At 40.9% G+C, this 16,638-nt stretch overlaps 1 protein-coding gene across 11 annotated transcripts in view; it reads right to left on the bottom strand.

Annotated features, from left to right (window-relative positions):
* The window catches only part of ptprfa (protein tyrosine phosphatase receptor type Fa), a 335,895-nt gene that overhangs the window by 9,610 nt on the left and 309,647 nt on the right, over positions 1–16,638 (bottom strand). For all 11 annotated transcript variants that reach the window (XM_039598488.1, XM_039598487.1, XM_039598496.1 and 8 more), the window contains 6 exons: positions 14,239–14,362; positions 13,972–14,147; positions 9,745–9,864; positions 8,174–8,328; positions 3,509–3,794; positions 1,683–1,861 (listed from right to left, as the gene is read on the bottom strand). In XM_039598488.1, the coding sequence (XP_039454422.1) occupies positions 1,683–1,861; positions 3,509–3,794; positions 8,174–8,328; positions 9,745–9,864; positions 13,972–14,147; positions 14,239–14,362 (1,040 nt within the window). The remainder of the gene's footprint in view (positions 1–1,682; positions 1,862–3,508; positions 3,795–8,173; positions 8,329–9,744; positions 9,865–13,971; positions 14,148–14,238; positions 14,363–16,638) is intronic.

Genomic DNA, 16,638 nt, shown 5'->3' on the forward strand with positions numbered 1-16,638 from the left:
ACTTCGCTCTTAATTACTGACACAGGAATTAGAGAGGAATTACACGACACCCCTGCCTCTTTCCGTTGCCTCCCTTTGGTGGGGGGTACTCAGGGGACTTCATTAGGTGCTGGGAGCCAAAAACAACATACACCCACCCTGCATGTAAAATGGGAAGTCCTGACTCATTAGCCACTGCTTTCTGTGAAAGTGCGCTAGAAAACTTTCAGTAAGTGTTTTCATAAAAGATTTGCTCCTGTGAGAAGCCTGTGATTAGCTACAAACCTGATGTGTGACAATATCAGTGCTAATGTTGTAAGAGATATCTGTACTGTTTATGAAATCACATTGTGACATGTTGGGCTGAATCTGACTAAGAGTCTGAGGGACACTTTATGCTCCTAGGCTAATGTCAAAGTCAATCACTCTGTTTATCGTGTTTCTGGACAAAGATTGGGGAATAGATTTTACAAAATAAACATCATGTTGAATTCAGTTTAGTAACTGTTTACCAAGGTCGTGCATTGAGGGCACTCATCAATGACTTTGGAGAGTCATTTTCCAGCATAAATCTATACAAACACAAGTTGTTTGTTGCAGCCGACGACCTGCTGGCCATTTGAAAGAATTTTATATTCATCTATGCTCATAAATAAACAGCACTGTCTAAACATGCTTTCCACACCTGAAGTAAGGGGACGTGACCGACTGTGATAGTGCTCAGTGCATCTCGGAGCTGTAAGCTTACTGTAAACAGAAGACAATGTTAGCAGACTGAGGGGAGATTTGAATCATCACTTGCTGTCATAACTTTCAGAATAAAATCTGAGTGAAAACATGAAAGTTTGTGAGTTGAATTTTAGCCCAAAGCTCAAGTGACAAACTTTGTATATCCACTGAACCATATAATCATGTGATCATACGAGTTCCAACTAAATCTGTGGAGACGATCAGGACTCGGGTCGTCACATAATCTTTTGGGCATCATGCTACATAGTACAGCTCCAAATGCAGATTAAAGGAATAAGTAATATGAACCATATGGATCGCATGTTCTTCAAATCAGTGTTGCTTTGAATCTCAAATTCATGCATGTCCCTACTTTACTATGTTTTATTGCAATGTCAATGTTTCCTTGATCCAAGAAGACAATAAAATAAACTTAATCTAAACTGTTTTCATTTATGTTCGTACCTCAATGTTTTTGCACATAAATGTTAATAGAAATAAGAAAAGGACTGATCAGATTTCTGTCCTTCATACTGAGCTATGATCACAAAGGCATTAAGCTGAGTGTCACCTCAGTTCATTTCCCTTCTATAAAGGTAGAAAACCCTCAAGATTTCTTCATGTACAAAGACAGAACATGAGGCCTCATGGACACAGACAGGAGTCGCGTTGTGGACCTGTTGGTGTAATCAGTTCATTTCTCTGACATGTCACTGATCTCAAACAGCCTATCCATTCACAAGAGGTGGAAAAAGTGGGAGAATGAACAGGCCTGTCAATAAAACCAATTTGTTTTGACAACTGACACAACAAAGGGATGTGAGGCGGTGAAACACCGGACTCCATGTCAGCCTGTAATTTAATGCTGTCAGCTGCCACAGAGAAGGTCCAACCCCCGGCTCATTAGAGGTGCAGCAGCTGAGCAGAAATGCTCTGCACTACTTCTTTCTGTGAAGTGATTTCTGTGGGCTCACCTGTACCCGTCGATGAAGCTGGCATTGATGTAGTCAGAGCCCTCCACCCCTCTGATCGGCTGCAGGCAGACGCGAGTAGACTCGAAAGGCATGATGTTCACCAGGCGGTTCTTGAATTTGTTGCACGGCAGGTTGGCACTGATGAATCTTGAGGTATGTGCTTTAGAGTTGGCCAGTTTCTGCAGAGACAGAAGAAAGGACAGGTGATTGCAGCTACACGGCAGCATCCACTGTCTATCATCTGCCTCTGGTCTTTATAGTGCTAATCCACCCAGCCTTGGTGGAGTGTGGCGTGTGAGCAAGGTTGTTAAAGGGCACGAGGAGCTAACGCTCATACTGATGCACGAGAATGATGCACTTTGAGCCGATCCTTTTTTTCTCTGACTTCAAATGAATGTCGGATACTGCCGTGTGTTAAAGCTCATCCTGAAGATGCTGAAAAGTCAAAACAAATCCTGAAACATTTAGTGTGAGCCGACAGGCCTGCGACAATGCAGATCAAACCAGAGAAATAAGATGTTTGGATGCAAACCTAGCTGCATGAATGATTTCATTCTCAAATTTTTCTTTTCGGTTCCGGGTGGGGGAGGAGGTGTTTCTTTACCGACAGGCACTAATGTGAGAACTCTGCACTGCAAGGGCAAGTGTCAATCTCAGAATTGCTTGACAAATAAATTTGCAGTGAACTGAGGATCAAAACCTAATCATGCTCTGTTCAGATTTACAGCCACCCTGCTTGCATCAAAAAGCAGCATAAAGTTGGATGCTGGGCATTCCCCCTGCTACAGGACAGAAACTGGTTAAGCCACTGCACTTTTGTTAAAGCAGTTGAAGACAGTGGATTGCTGCAGATCATCCTGTGTAAAACTACCTAACCTGGGATGACCTTATCTCCTGGTTTGTCCTGGCTCTTGCTCTCTCTCTGCAGCTCCCTCTACTCCAGCCTGTCATCAGGAGCTCAGAAGTTAAGCTTTAACAACTTCCCCTCTGAGAAGAAGGAAAATCCTCCTTCTCCCTTTGCTTGCACTTGAGTATTACATTTACATGAATTTGGAGAGACTGTACAAACCAGGCCATGATAGCTATACTTTTACTGATTGCAATGTTGTAATAACTGATTCTGACTTTATGCTATTAAATCTACCTAAGGTAGGCTGGATGGATATGAGTCTTACAGATCCCCATATTCCAAGGGACTCCAATTTAAACAAACAAACAATGCTTTTATCCTCATGGCATGGCCGTGTTTAATGAGATCCATCCACCCATCCCAAAAACCTGTTTTAATATTTTTCTCTAGATGCATTAAAGTGTTTACATGTAGTGAATCTGACTCTGACACTGCAAATAAAAGCTAAGTCTTTATCAAATAAACACGTGTCTGCATTACAGCTACTACTGTAGTACTGCAGTCATTTAAAGCTCATTTCTTTTATACTTAATTTGCACTGAAACATGGTAACACACAATGTGTTTACTGTACATTGTTATGGAATGACCTCCCGTTTACTAGCTGACAGACATGCAGTGAGTTTGCACAACAGAGCAGAAAAACCCAACAGAAACAGTTTGGGTTGGACTCCTATAACCTTCTCCTCAGTGATGATCCTGAAAAGCCTGCAAGAAACTAAAGGTACATCTGCTCTCTCATCTTTGAGCTGTTAGCCTTGGAATTTGTCATAAAGTATCTATTTAATTTTTCCATGACTTAGTGTCTGTCATTGAATCCAGGCACAGTCGAGCCACTTACTGCATGTGTTTAAAGTGCTTCCTTAAATATACTGAGTGCCCAAAGCTATACAATCGTAAAATCCAGATCTGCTCACCTTAAACTCCAGTTCCATAGCTGTCACCGACTCTCCAGCGGGCACCTGGGTGAGCTTCTGGATGTGGGCGTACAGGTTGCGGGCAGGGACTTCTGTGTTGCCACAGACTGCAGCTTCCAGCAGGGCCTCGTGGATGAATATGTACTGATCCTCTGTCTGCACCATGTAGTTCCTTTGAGCTCGCATGCACGTCACATGACCGTATGTGTCCACCGACTTCTCGTGTTTCATCCTCTCCAACATGGCGTCAATCACAATAAAGCAGCCCGTCCGGCCCACACCGGCACTGACGGGAGCACAGAGAGGAAACACAGGCGTAAGACCAGAAATCCCTGAGCGCTTCACATCTTTCTCCTGACTACTGTGGCATTTCCACGGGTCGGGAACAGAATCTGAATCCTCATGAATACCAGTCCAAACCAGTTACAAATGGGTCCTCGTGCCTCCATAAAGATTCACTGAGAGACGAGGCTGGCCTTTAACATTATGGAGGCAAGGAGGAGGCTCATTGATTCCACTTTTATGTCATTGGTTGATCAGGGTGATTTCGTTTATATGCCTGCTTGCTCACAATGCTTACACGTGTTGGATTTGTCTGTCATGGAGCACGGAGATTCATGATGGACCTTAGAGTCTCTACACCTCATTGAATATTGCATGCTGGGCTTGGACAGGCTGCTTTGTCCTTCTGTAGACACAAGCATCAGTAAAATCTTCTTTTACAAGGCCATTCTCGGCCTACTCCTGTCTTTCTTATTGACCTGCACATGAAGAAAATTATAGATGGTTACTGTCTTTGGTTCAAAGACTTATTCATCGCACCTGTGCTTAAAGCTCACACTAAATTATAAAAAAAATCTAAACCTTAAGGCCATTTTAACTAATCTAATTACTGACACAGATCAGCTACGTTTCCTCAGCTTTTAAGTTTACAGTCATGTACTTTTTACTTGTTTCTTGTATTTTGCCGTGTTCATAATTAGTTTATGCTGAGCTTGGTCAGGACACTCTTGTAAAAGAGATTTTTAATTTTAACAGTAAAAAGGTAAATAAATGATGATATAAATTTAAAAAATGTGAGTTCATGGAGCTAACAAACTGCAGTCCAATATGCAAACTTGTTTTATTCTATTGTGTGGCAGAAGTAAAGAGCAATACCTTTATAACCTTGATTTTAGTGAATGGACCAAACTGCTGTGAGCCATTTGAAGAATAGTCCATATCCAAAAATGTATTGTTTTGAACATATAAATAGGACAAGAGCTTTCAGAGTATATTATCGTATTATTTGCCATTATTTGGTTACATCTACAATGTTGTACTGTGGACGACGAGGCCCACAGATTGCACCGTGCATGACAGAGTGAGCACTGCAGGATGTCAGGGTTACAGGATGACTGTGTGTTTTAAAGTGCAGCTCAGGACCTCTGCATACATTCTCATGTACTTATTGTGTTATAAATAAAAACACCTGCAGTTTATATCTAACATCCCCTGCATGGTTTCTACTCTGCAAGTCTTATGGAAATATATGAATTCTGGATTTCTGCTGCAGAATCGGAAATGGAAAAGCCAGATACGGTTCTCTGACTTTATGGAAATGTAATATCTGTTCCATAAGGAAGAAATATATTTGCTTTTTGTGTCTAAATTTGTACAGTATAAAGCAGACCAGTCATTTGAGATGCAGTGGGCTGAAAAAAGAAGAAAAATCTATTTCCTGGAGTCCAACTGCTCGCCTTAGAGCATTTACCGTCCTTAATGCTGATAAATGGGTATTTTTTTTAATCACTGTTATTTAATAATAAACTGTTAGTTAGCAAAATTAACAAACATAATAATGTGTAGAAGTTATTAACTTTTGTAAAACTGCGACTGATTATTAAAATGATTTAAAAAAGCAGTTTCTGTATTTTTTACAATTTTATTGACTGTAAAATAATGATAATGATGATGAGTTAATATAAGATGAGAGTACAAAATGAAGCAATACATGTTAAGATTGTACCTTATAATTTGTAACTGGTGTTTTATGCTGGTTGATAAAAAACAGAAGAAACAAACAGCCAAAAGCTGCAGCGGCACATCGGAGTCCCTGATCACAGCTGCATGTCACTTCCTGTTTCTACACGACCTTCAGCAGTGTCCGTTTTTGAATTTTAAGCTGACTTTGAAAGGACAGCAGAGGAGAATGAAAGGGAAAAGCTCACTGATATGATGTGTTCTTCATGCTTTCAGCATGTCATGACATTAAAACGAACCTTCGATCCCTGAGAGCATACTAATAAAGAAGAAAGAGTTCTGCTTGCAAAAAGCTGCATAAAAGCTGAAACATTTCCAAAACAAAGAAAAGCGTATAAACAATGTGATATTATTATTATTTTCCTCCCAATCGGTCGCAGCAGATGGCCCCGCCCCTCCCTGACGCTGGTCCTGTCACAGGCTTCTTCCTGTGAAAAGGGAGTTTCTCCTTCCCACTCTTGCTCATAGGGAATCATCTGATTGTTGGGCTTTTCTCTGCATTATTGTTGGGTTTTTACCTTACATAAAGCACCTTTAGGCGCCCGTTGTTCTGATTTGGTGTCATATAAATTTGGTGCTTCCATTCTTTCAACACTGCTGAGAGTAGTATAGATGTTAGAGTCTGTGTGTTTTGCTGTCTTCTGAGTCCTTTGCAGGCTTAGCTTTGTGTTTGGGTCTTTCTGTATTTTAGTATTCATGATTTGGACTCTGATACTCATGGATTGGGTTCTTTTTGTTTCTCTGAACATGTGCCTCAGTTTCATTATATTTTTTGTTTGTGATTTTGGTTTTATTCCATTCTTTTCACCCTCAGTGTTTCCTCACTGTATGTTATGTTGTAGTGTGATGTTTCTTTATTTAGTAGACCTTCTTTTGGCTATTTCCCAATTTATTCTGTCTTTCTTATAGTTTTACTTCTCCTCTGTATACGTACTAAATTAATTTTGTCTTGTTACTCTCCTGTGGTCAATTATCCATGATTACCTCATGTGTAAATCTATAATCAAGCCCTTCCCCTTTATCTGTGTCTTAGCATTTATCTACCCTCCCTGTGTGCTCCTGGCTTGTTTGTGTATTTCGTCTTTCCCATGTGGACTTACTATTTTTGGTTCTGTGCATTAACCTAATAAAAGTGTTTTTTTGTTTTACTCCTGCCTGCTTCTGAGTCCTGCACTTGGGTATGACAACAGAAACAGGAAGTGACATCCATTCAGCATAAGGGGCTCTGTTCACTCCATTTAAAGACAAATAAACGACATTTTCTGTAAAGTGAAATAATGTGGTGTTGGCGTTTTTATTTTGTATTCTGATTCTTTTATGACAGGAAGGCTGTACAATATTCTGATATACAGAATCTACATTTCTGTTCGTTTGACCACCTTAACTCATTCTTGTAAACAGATCAATGGATGGATTTCAATTAGAAACCATGTTGTATATTCAGGGAACGTATTAGATCATGATGAATAATACCCTGCCACATTAGCGCGTAGAGTAAAAAAATGCACAGTAGTTGTTTTCTCCAGTTTCCACCGTTTGCTTTGCTTTTTCTTTATTACTGGTTGGGGTGTGACTAAATGCACTATGAGCTTTAGATACTGAAGTATTTCACAGTGCTACACTTTGAAATCACTGATCCCACTTCTTCACAGAAGAAGTGGTGTGAAGGTCCTTCAGACAGCAGGGAGGGAGCACGCTGCCTCCAGAAAACTGGACTGGCTTTTCAGATCCTTGCCCCTGTTGTTCCTTTGATAAGTCGGGTTTAAAGCTCCCCAGATCAGCTGGGCTGGTAAACATGAGTGTGCTGTGTGCAGCGTACGAAAACACTTTGAAGGATTTCTGTTTTCTTTCGGCAGAACACATTTTCTTTGATGGGTTAGCTGTGAAGAACGTTCAGCACTTAAAGCAAAGTATTTAAACAGAATCGCTGCTCTTGGCTTAAAGGCGTTAGTATGCTTTGAACAAACTGGGTTGCGACTTATTGTCCAAGCATGTCTAAAGGCAGATTAATGTTTACACTGGAAATTGGGGTGAAAAGGCTTCTGTGAGAGCTTCCTCCAGGCTGCATCTCTTTGTCTGCCTGATTCACCTCTAGGACTTTGGTGTATTTGCATTTGTGTTCATAGAGACATAAATTGCACAAATGCAAATGTCAGGCACGGACGTTCCAACAGTGTTTAAAACTGACTTTTATCTTCGTTCTAAAATGATGGCGCCATAGCACGCTGTGAAAAAGGTTCAGATGGCTTTGTAACAAGATCAATGTTAACCTGAGACAAAATTTAAAAATATCAGCATCAGAAATTTAGGATGATTATGATGCAATATGAGATTCTGCTACAACGTTCTTACACAACACTTGAATAAATAAATGAATGAATGACTAAACAATACAGATCAACAGATGGAGACAGAAAACAGGCAAAGCAAATATGTATGTTAAATCAATATCACACAGTGTAGCTGTGAAAACCTTGCAAGATGCAAGAGTGTGCATGTCCCTTAAAGGGGGACTGGTTACTGGTTTGAGAGTTGCATACACTTGGTTGCAATTGGGAAGATGGTTTCCAGCAATGTCACATGATCTGAACTATAGTTTTTGGGCATGCTGCAGTATTTGTGTTAATGTAAGATGAGGTCTACCTGCAGTGAACCACCATGGGTCCGGCATCTTGAGGATTGCAGGACTTGATTCTGCGTAGAAAGGCCAGTGTTGGGGTCGGATACTCAGGCACTCCATGGTCGGGCCAAGCCAGAAACTGGAACTGTCGAACTTCTCTTTTTTCACTGGAGCCATTCTGTTAGACACATTTACTCATGTTTGTCACTCATAAAAACAGACCCCAACACACTAATGTGATTATGAGGCCAAAAGATTCACTGGCATAAATTCAATTATCTGAATGATTAATGTAAGAACTTCTTATTATGCACTATTTGTACATCACAAATGCACTCTGAGCTGCACTCAGAAGCACACAAAGTGTCCTTGGTGTATGATGACGTTTTGATAGCTTTATCAGTGACACACATAATATCAAGCACACCACATTTTTTTCCAATTCAGGCACCAAGGCCACAATCTGCTTAGACTCTTAAGTACTTTCTAGACAAGAAAGAATATTTTCTATCCTTTTAAAGCTGCGGAAGCCTTAATCAACATGGAGTGCTGCAGGGATGACCTTTTTTGTAGGCCAACCCAGAAGGTAGCGTCTCTTTAGCATCCCAATGACTTTTTTGTCAGTTCCTTAAAAAAAGTATGTGGCTTTCGGATTTTCAGAGAAAAAAAGTTCTGTGGGAAACACTCGTTTCTAATACTTGCACACTGGTGAGCAGAATTAGGTCCATGAACTAATGACATTTTATGATTTGCAGTTGCGAGAGTTCAGCAATCTATTTGTTAAGTGATTAAATTATGATCCTGTTTCCACTTTTCCTCGGATGCATGAATGTTAAACTTTATCGTGACACCTGGAACAGCAGTCTCAGATCATTTCATTGAAGTTGAAATAATTTGGACTTGTTTTAGCTCTTTGTTATGCTTCAGTTTTTATTTGCTTTTGAACAATGAAGGATCTGGAAATGACTAATAAAGTCAAACTTAACAAGCAGATAAAAAATGACACTAATCTCCTGTGTCTGCTGAAAGTAAACTGAATATACAGCGTGAAAATACAGATACTTAGTTTATTACTATTGGTGTTTAATTTTTTTACATATTTTTTATATGTCTGGGTCTACTGTTAGTGAAAAATAGTGACTGATGTGGTTTAACCTCCGTCAGGTGGTTGCCAAACTGCACAAATTTAGAGTTAGGTTAGAGTTAAGCCGTATGCTAAAGAAGCTTCATTTCAACAACAGAAGATTCTAACTTTTAAATCAATTTTCAAACAGGTGAAAATTCCATAAAGGAGTAAAATGGACTAAGATGTGACGCTGGCTTCCAGCCATACCACCCTGAGCACACCCAGTGTTTTCTCAGCTGGGAAGCTAAGCTGGGTTGGTCCTGGTTAGTGTTTGGATGGGAGGTCGCTTGTGCAGCTGTGGGCTCAGTAGTGGGAACAGGTCGTCTACTAACTGGAAAGTCAGAGGTTTGATCCCTGGTCTGCAAGTCAAAGTATCCTCGGACCAGATATTGAACCCTGAGTTGCTCCTGGTGATCTGTGTAACTAAATGAATCAACAGCAACACGGTGGATCGTTAGAAGTTCTTACCTTATAGAGGGCAAACGTTCTCACACTGTATGTAGCCAGCTCCAGTGTGTCCAACATGGTTACTTGAATCATCCCATACGTCTCTGTGCCTCGACTGGGCCAATACTGGTCACATTTCACCTACAAACAGAGACAACGTAAAGGACTATTTAGCTTTACAACCACTAGTGTTGGAAGTGGAGTAGGTGTTGATAGAGAGATTGGTTGGTGCAGTATCTGCAGTGATGTGACTGCTGTGCTGGTCTCAGCAGGTGAAAAGAGAGAGCTAGAGATGATAATAAACTGTTTAATTCTTAACCTTACCTTTCACCACAAGCTGTAGACAGTGACTGAAAGAACAGGATCGTATTTGCACATGACTGAAAGAAGCACCTTTCTAATGGTGTCTGGGCTCAGGTAATACCTTGGTATCCCTCTGGAAGAGCTGGAAGAGGGGGCTGGGGAGAGGGAGGTCTGGGCATCTCTTCTTAGATCGCTGGCCTGTGACCTGGACACCTGAAATGTGGCCCTTATTTGCAGTGTTTTTGGCCACCATTGGTCTTAACTAATGGTACTGACTTAGGGAAAGTTTGCCTTCCTCAACTAAGTTCCACTATAGACGGTGGAACTTGTGGTAACTGGGGCACATCTGGCCCACACAACATTGCTATATCAAAGCTAAAAGTACCATAAGTAGTGTCAATGAGGCCCAGACGTACATGCTATTGGGATACCTTTTAACACATGAACTACTGGCAATATTGGGAGAGCTGGGTCGGGTGATAGCCAAATTTGTTTTTTCCTACACATCAGGAAACAGCCCGGTGTGATGGATATTTAGATTCTCTAATGTTCCTCCATCAGATAATTACAAAAAAGCTCAGGGCTGTGATGCCTGTGTGGAAACAGCTTCTACAGAATACAAAGTAGTAAAATAATGTCTGAAACAGGCTAAGTCCTTATGCATGCTACATGTAAGAATGGAGAACTCTGAACAATGCTCTGACCTGATTCTCCTGATATATTCATTCCTATATGAAAATGGATTTGGAAAAGGACTCAGTGATTACATTACATAAGATTAGATCATAATCATAATCTTAGACCCTTACAACCCCAAGCTTGCAGGATGATTTATTTCACATGGCCCCCAAATTAATATTGCTAAGGATGTTGCCTGTAATAACTAATAAGGGAAAATTGTTGGTGTATCTAATGGCAGCCTCTGATTTTATAGTCTGTAAATAATGGCAGGATGTTTTCATAGCGGTTTTCATTGCGGGCCATGCGCAGAGATGTGTGAGTTCCTTCACATTAGCAGGAAGTGTGGACAGACAGGTTGTCACCTCTGCTCTCAGGTTAGAGAGCATCTAATATTTGCTGCGCCTCTGGTTGAACCACAGACGGCTGTTATTGGCTCTGGCAGAGGGCTGATGGCCACTGTCACAAATAATAATGGCACTCAGCTCTGCCCTGTGGTTGTGGAGTTATTAACAGTGAGAATGAGGGTTTCACATCATTACTCATATGAACGCCGTTTCTACCCTGCTACCTGCCATGTGATTCCACAGGCGGCGTGCTGCTGCTGCTGAGCCAAGCTCATCAGTACTGCGAGTGAACTACATTCAGAGCAGTAAATCAGAGGATCGACAATCCTCTTCCAGCCTCCTGTCTTATATTTGTCTTCTCCTATTTGTAATGTATTTTCCATTGTGAGAGAATCAATGAATTTCATCCAGACAGCAATGGAGCAAAATATTAGAAAATATATAAATTGTGCTCTGATATTCTTAAATTATGGGTTGCAGCAAGCCACCGCCTCTCTCCCTCCATCAGCTGGGATGATGCATTTTTATATAAGTACAACATATTGTGCCAAAATCAATAATGCCTCTTTGAAATTTTCATCAAACCCAAAAATCACTTTATTTATAAGAAATTTTGCTCTACATAAAACACAGGTGCACCTCCACTGCACCTGCACGCTAACATGATAGTTAACAGGCAATGGAAGCAGAAATGAACATCAATGCTGAAGGCACACAACTTCCACGGAGAGGAGGAAGACTGAGTGCTTTGTTACTGAGTTTAAAGTGAGGCCCAATTTGTGTCCCTTTGAATCCACATACCAGCAGAGCTACAGAGCTGTGGATGTGAAAAGTCCTTGAACTGAAAAGAGGCATCCAGCTATAGCACAATATGTTTCTTCAAGCCAAATCTCAAAGTGATGGAGCTCTAAAAGGAGCAACACAAATAACTGACCAGGGATTTTCAAAAAAACGACAATTTTTTAAGTTTTTCTTGCAACTGATGCTCTTTTTGGGGGTCGCTTCGTGTCAGAAGGCCAGTTTGTATGGTACACATAAACTTGATGGTTGAAGACTTTTTTGTATGGCAACCTTTTTGTAGTAGCAGTAGAACAGTGATAAGCACTCCTGCCTGCTCCAGTTTCCTCACACAGTCCACAGATATGGTGTCAGGTTAATTGGTGATTCTTAATAGGTCACATGCATGCAAGTCTATGCTTGTCTGTCTTTCTGTGTTAGTCATGTGATGGGGACTATCAGCTTGTCCAGAGTGTATTTCACCTGAATAGCTAGGATAGTCTCTGGGAGATATGGGTCCATGTGACCCTAAGGTTGATAAGTAATTAGGAAAATGAATAGATGGATGGCCAGAGGACTAAAGCAGTCTGACACCCTTGGTTCACATACAGTCACTTACGTGTCAGGCCAACTTTGTGCACAGTTTGTAGTTTTCTAAATTCAACTGGACATATTCCTTTAACTTTAACTGGCAAAAACTTCATGAATTTCTTCATAAATAAAACTGCAGCTATTAGTGAAAAGATATTTACAGCTGTCAAGTACAGCAACTGTAATAACTCCTGATATTTACTTATACTCTTTCTCTCCTGTGCGAGATAACGTTAACGATTTCTTCCTCTAAACCATCAATGTGGGTTTCAGACCCCCATTCCTAGAAGACTGCTCAAAGAAGCTTCCCCATTAATTCATGTTTTTAAATTTTAAATATGATGAATCTATTGGTTAATGGGCTACAGTCCACAGGCTTTTAAGGTGCTGGTAATTAAAACCATTACTTTAAGCTGTGTAAGCTAATACCAGACCAATTTATAACCTTCCTTTTATTTCAAACGTTTTTGAAAAGGTAGCTGTCAAACACCTAACTGATCACCTGCAGACAAATGGTTTATTTGAAGAGTTTGAGTCCGAATTCAGAATTCATCTCAGCACAGAAACAACATTAATGAAGGTTACAAATGATCTTCTTTAGAGAGGCTTCTTCATATACTTATACCGAACCACATGCATATTATATATGGAACCACAGGGTTATGTGCTGGGACCAGGTCCACTTACATGCTACCCTTAGGGAGTATTATCAAAAATCATACCATACAGTTTCATTGCTATACAGATGATACCTCACAGAAAAAGTCTTTAATCTTATCTTAAAGACCTCCCAGTACCACATATTCCCACTTTGCTCTCAGAGTGCAGGCTTACTTGTGGTTCCTGGAGCATTTAAAGGTAGAATGGGAGGCAGCTGGGAACCAGCTCCCAGTCTGGATTTGGGAGACTCTCTACATTTAAGATCAGGCTTAAAACTTTTCTTTTTAGATAAAGTTTATACTTAGGACTGGATCAAATCACTCTGCATGCTCCCTTAGTTATGCTGCAGTGGGTCTAGGCTGCCAGTGTTCTGTTATTGTTTATTGTCCTCTGCCTGCATCAGAGCTGCAAGTCTGCAAACATACACAGCCAAAGTGCACAGGATGCTACAAGCAGAGCGTTCCTGCATTGTTAGACAGAGATGTGTTTAGTGCTTATTGTGTGTTTTTGATTGGAACTGCTGTAAAACCTCCAGAAAACAATGTTTTATTTCTCGGCTTCACCACTTTATTTCCATTAACACCAGCCTCTCTCCTTATTCGCTTTCTAGCTTGCAGAACCACAGCTACTGTCTGTCTGTTATCCCACCATTCCAGAGTTTAAATTTCATCTCTTTTCCACTTTTTGTGCTTCTATTCATCTGGTTTTGTCTCAGGTCGCTTGGTTTTAAGGTTGTTCAGGTTGTTCTGGTTTCAGATGCCCCACCCAGGAGTATACAACTTCTTTAACCCCCAAAAAACAGCCCTGAAGGAAGTGCCAGACAAAGGTTTATGTATAGGTTCAGGCCATAAAAAAACTGTCTGATACTTCCTGCAAAATTAATGGAGCTCACCCGTGACTTCTCCTCCAGGCGAGTCATCATAACGATGGTGCATGTCCTCTGCTCCCATACCATCCTCCAGAAGTCACTTAGCGTCTCTGGCAGCGGACCCTGGGTAGCGATGTAAGCATTCTGTTTCCTGTACCCGTCAATGTAGTTGGCATTTATATAGTCACTACCTGGAACTCCTTAAGCAAGAAGCACAGTTGGACATAATGAGCAAACAAAAACAAATGGCAGCAGATCAGAAAATGTCTCGAACTACTGCTTGTTTCTCACCGTCCACAGGTGTGAGGATGACCCTGGAGTGGTCGTAAGCAATAACATTTGCATAACGGTTCTTTGGCTTGTTGACCTCCAGGTTGGATTGCTCCCAGGTGAACTGCTGTCCTGGATCAATAGACTGGACACACAAACGTTGGGAGTGAGAGAGCAGATAAGTGCTTATTACAACAGTACCTGCATCTTTACTCTTCTTTGAGTGAAGAGTGCAGGCCGATATATGTGACATAAATTCATCATCCCTCCTTCAGCCTGCAGCTCCATCACATGAAAAGCCCTGGTTGATCTTTAAGCCCCTGTATCCACATTCCACTCCTAAAATCCCATCCATCCATCCATCCATCCATCCATCCATCCATCCATCCATCCATCCATCCATCCATCCATCGGTTCAGTGTGTGGTGAATCAAGGAAAGCACTGAGGTGAGGTTTAGGACAATGGCCCAAGACATGTTTTTTCCTCATATGAGACTGAATGATGGGGACCACTTGCGTCATATTTAAAGTGAAGAGATAAGGACCTGTGTTAGATTTTATTTCTCGGTACCAACAGTAAGGCAGAGGCAGAAAAGCAGTCAAAACTCAAGTGAGATCGGGTCACCGTATTATATGAGCCGGTTGAAAAGAACCTGTGTGCAGAGGTAGAGACGCAGAGACTTACAGGAGAAAAAGCAAAACAGGTTACTGCTGAAGCCTAAATTATGCAAAAGTATAATGATCAGAGGCTCAAGAATGACTCATCAACTACTTAAGCTGCGTAATTGAATTTGCTGAAATATGTAGTGCAGAGTAACTGCTTCAGGTGGTGTTTCAAAGCTGAGCAGGATGAAGTCAGGGATTTTTCAGTGAGTAACTACATTATGTTTGCTACCCTGATATCAACCCTTAGCTACATCATCTAGTCCGAACAATTTCATTGGACAATTTACGTATAGATTTGAAATAGTGGTAGAATGCATGGTTGGGCCAACAGAAAATATCATGTCAAAAGGAAACTATTGGATTACTAAGTGATGTTTATTGAGTCGAACCAGGTGCAAGAAGAAGGCACAAACACTTTGACAGCGAGGTCAAGCTACATCTGCTGTTTTAAAGAAGCTCTGCAGAAAGTCACTGTTAGTAACGACTCCACTGAGTGGCTTTTTGTGTATGCAGTCGCCCAACAAATGAAAGAACCTCAGTTTAATGTGGGAGGAAACACAAATCAAATGAACAAAGTTCATTTTGACCTGATGAAGAAACCAGTGTCAGCTTTATTTGTTTTTAAGTTGCTGCCTAATCACCTGGTTTGGCTATTAGTTGGGGTTCAGTAACTTTGACAGGCAGACCTGAGGAGCAGACGACTGATCTGCCAATCTTTCAATTAGCGTGCGACCCATTCTACCTCCTTTACCTCTGCTGCACTTGTGAGCTGATATGAACCAGGCAGGTTTACTGCCTGTTAACGGTCTCTATTGATTGCTGGCTGTGAGCACAGGCACAGGTTTAACTGAAATGGCATTCTGCATATTGTTATTCTTGATTGATCTTTTATGCTCCGACTGCTCATCTCTCATCACCTGGAAAAAAAGAAATCTCACACACACACTTGTAAATAAACACACAGTCAGCGATGCACGGGAAAAATGAATCGGTGACGAGGGCTCTAATATCCTGCTGCTTTTCCTCTTTCTGACTGGCTGCATAGCTGCTCAGCGCTGTGCTCTACAACTGATAATAACGACAATGGGGAAACAGGTTGAATGCACATCTTATTTAACAGCCTGTTAGGTAAGGCTTCCAGTACACTGCACTGACAAACCACTCACATTACTGCTAATGTGCTCTGCCTACATGTAGATCAGTTACTGCGATGACAGCGTAATCACTATCTGCGCTTCTACAAACAAAAAAACAAAGCAGGTAAACACACAGAGAGGAACAGCCCTCCGTGAAGCACAGGGTTAGCTCACACTCAGGATGTGCAGATTTAGTGGATTACAATTTATAACCGATTTACCTCTAATACACTAAAACTGCCACACATTAAATCTATTTTATTTCACACTGTTGTTCAAACATACATAAATGTGTTCTTTGTTCACATCTTCTACAACCAGGGTTTTCCAAGTACGCCTTGTTTGCTAATTGCAGCCCTCAGCGATGTTTTGTGCGGCTTACAGCTGAATGGAATAAGGAACTACAACGAATGTCATTCAGTCAGAGTTAAAATCATACAAATTCATAATTACGAATGTGTACATTTCAAACAACCTAACCTTGGTAATGCTTTAAACACTATCTATGTGCAGAAAAACTGGTATTAGCAACATAAACCATCATTCATTTGTATTCATTTACAAACATTAGCCTACAGTAACACATACACTTACAAAAATCAAATTCCAAATCTAAAAC

The sequence above is a fragment of the Oreochromis aureus genome, linkage group 15 (assembly GCF_013358895.1).
Source record: "Oreochromis aureus strain Israel breed Guangdong linkage group 15, ZZ_aureus, whole genome shotgun sequence".
Classification (NCBI taxonomy): domain Eukaryota; kingdom Metazoa; phylum Chordata; class Actinopteri; order Cichliformes; family Cichlidae; genus Oreochromis; species Oreochromis aureus.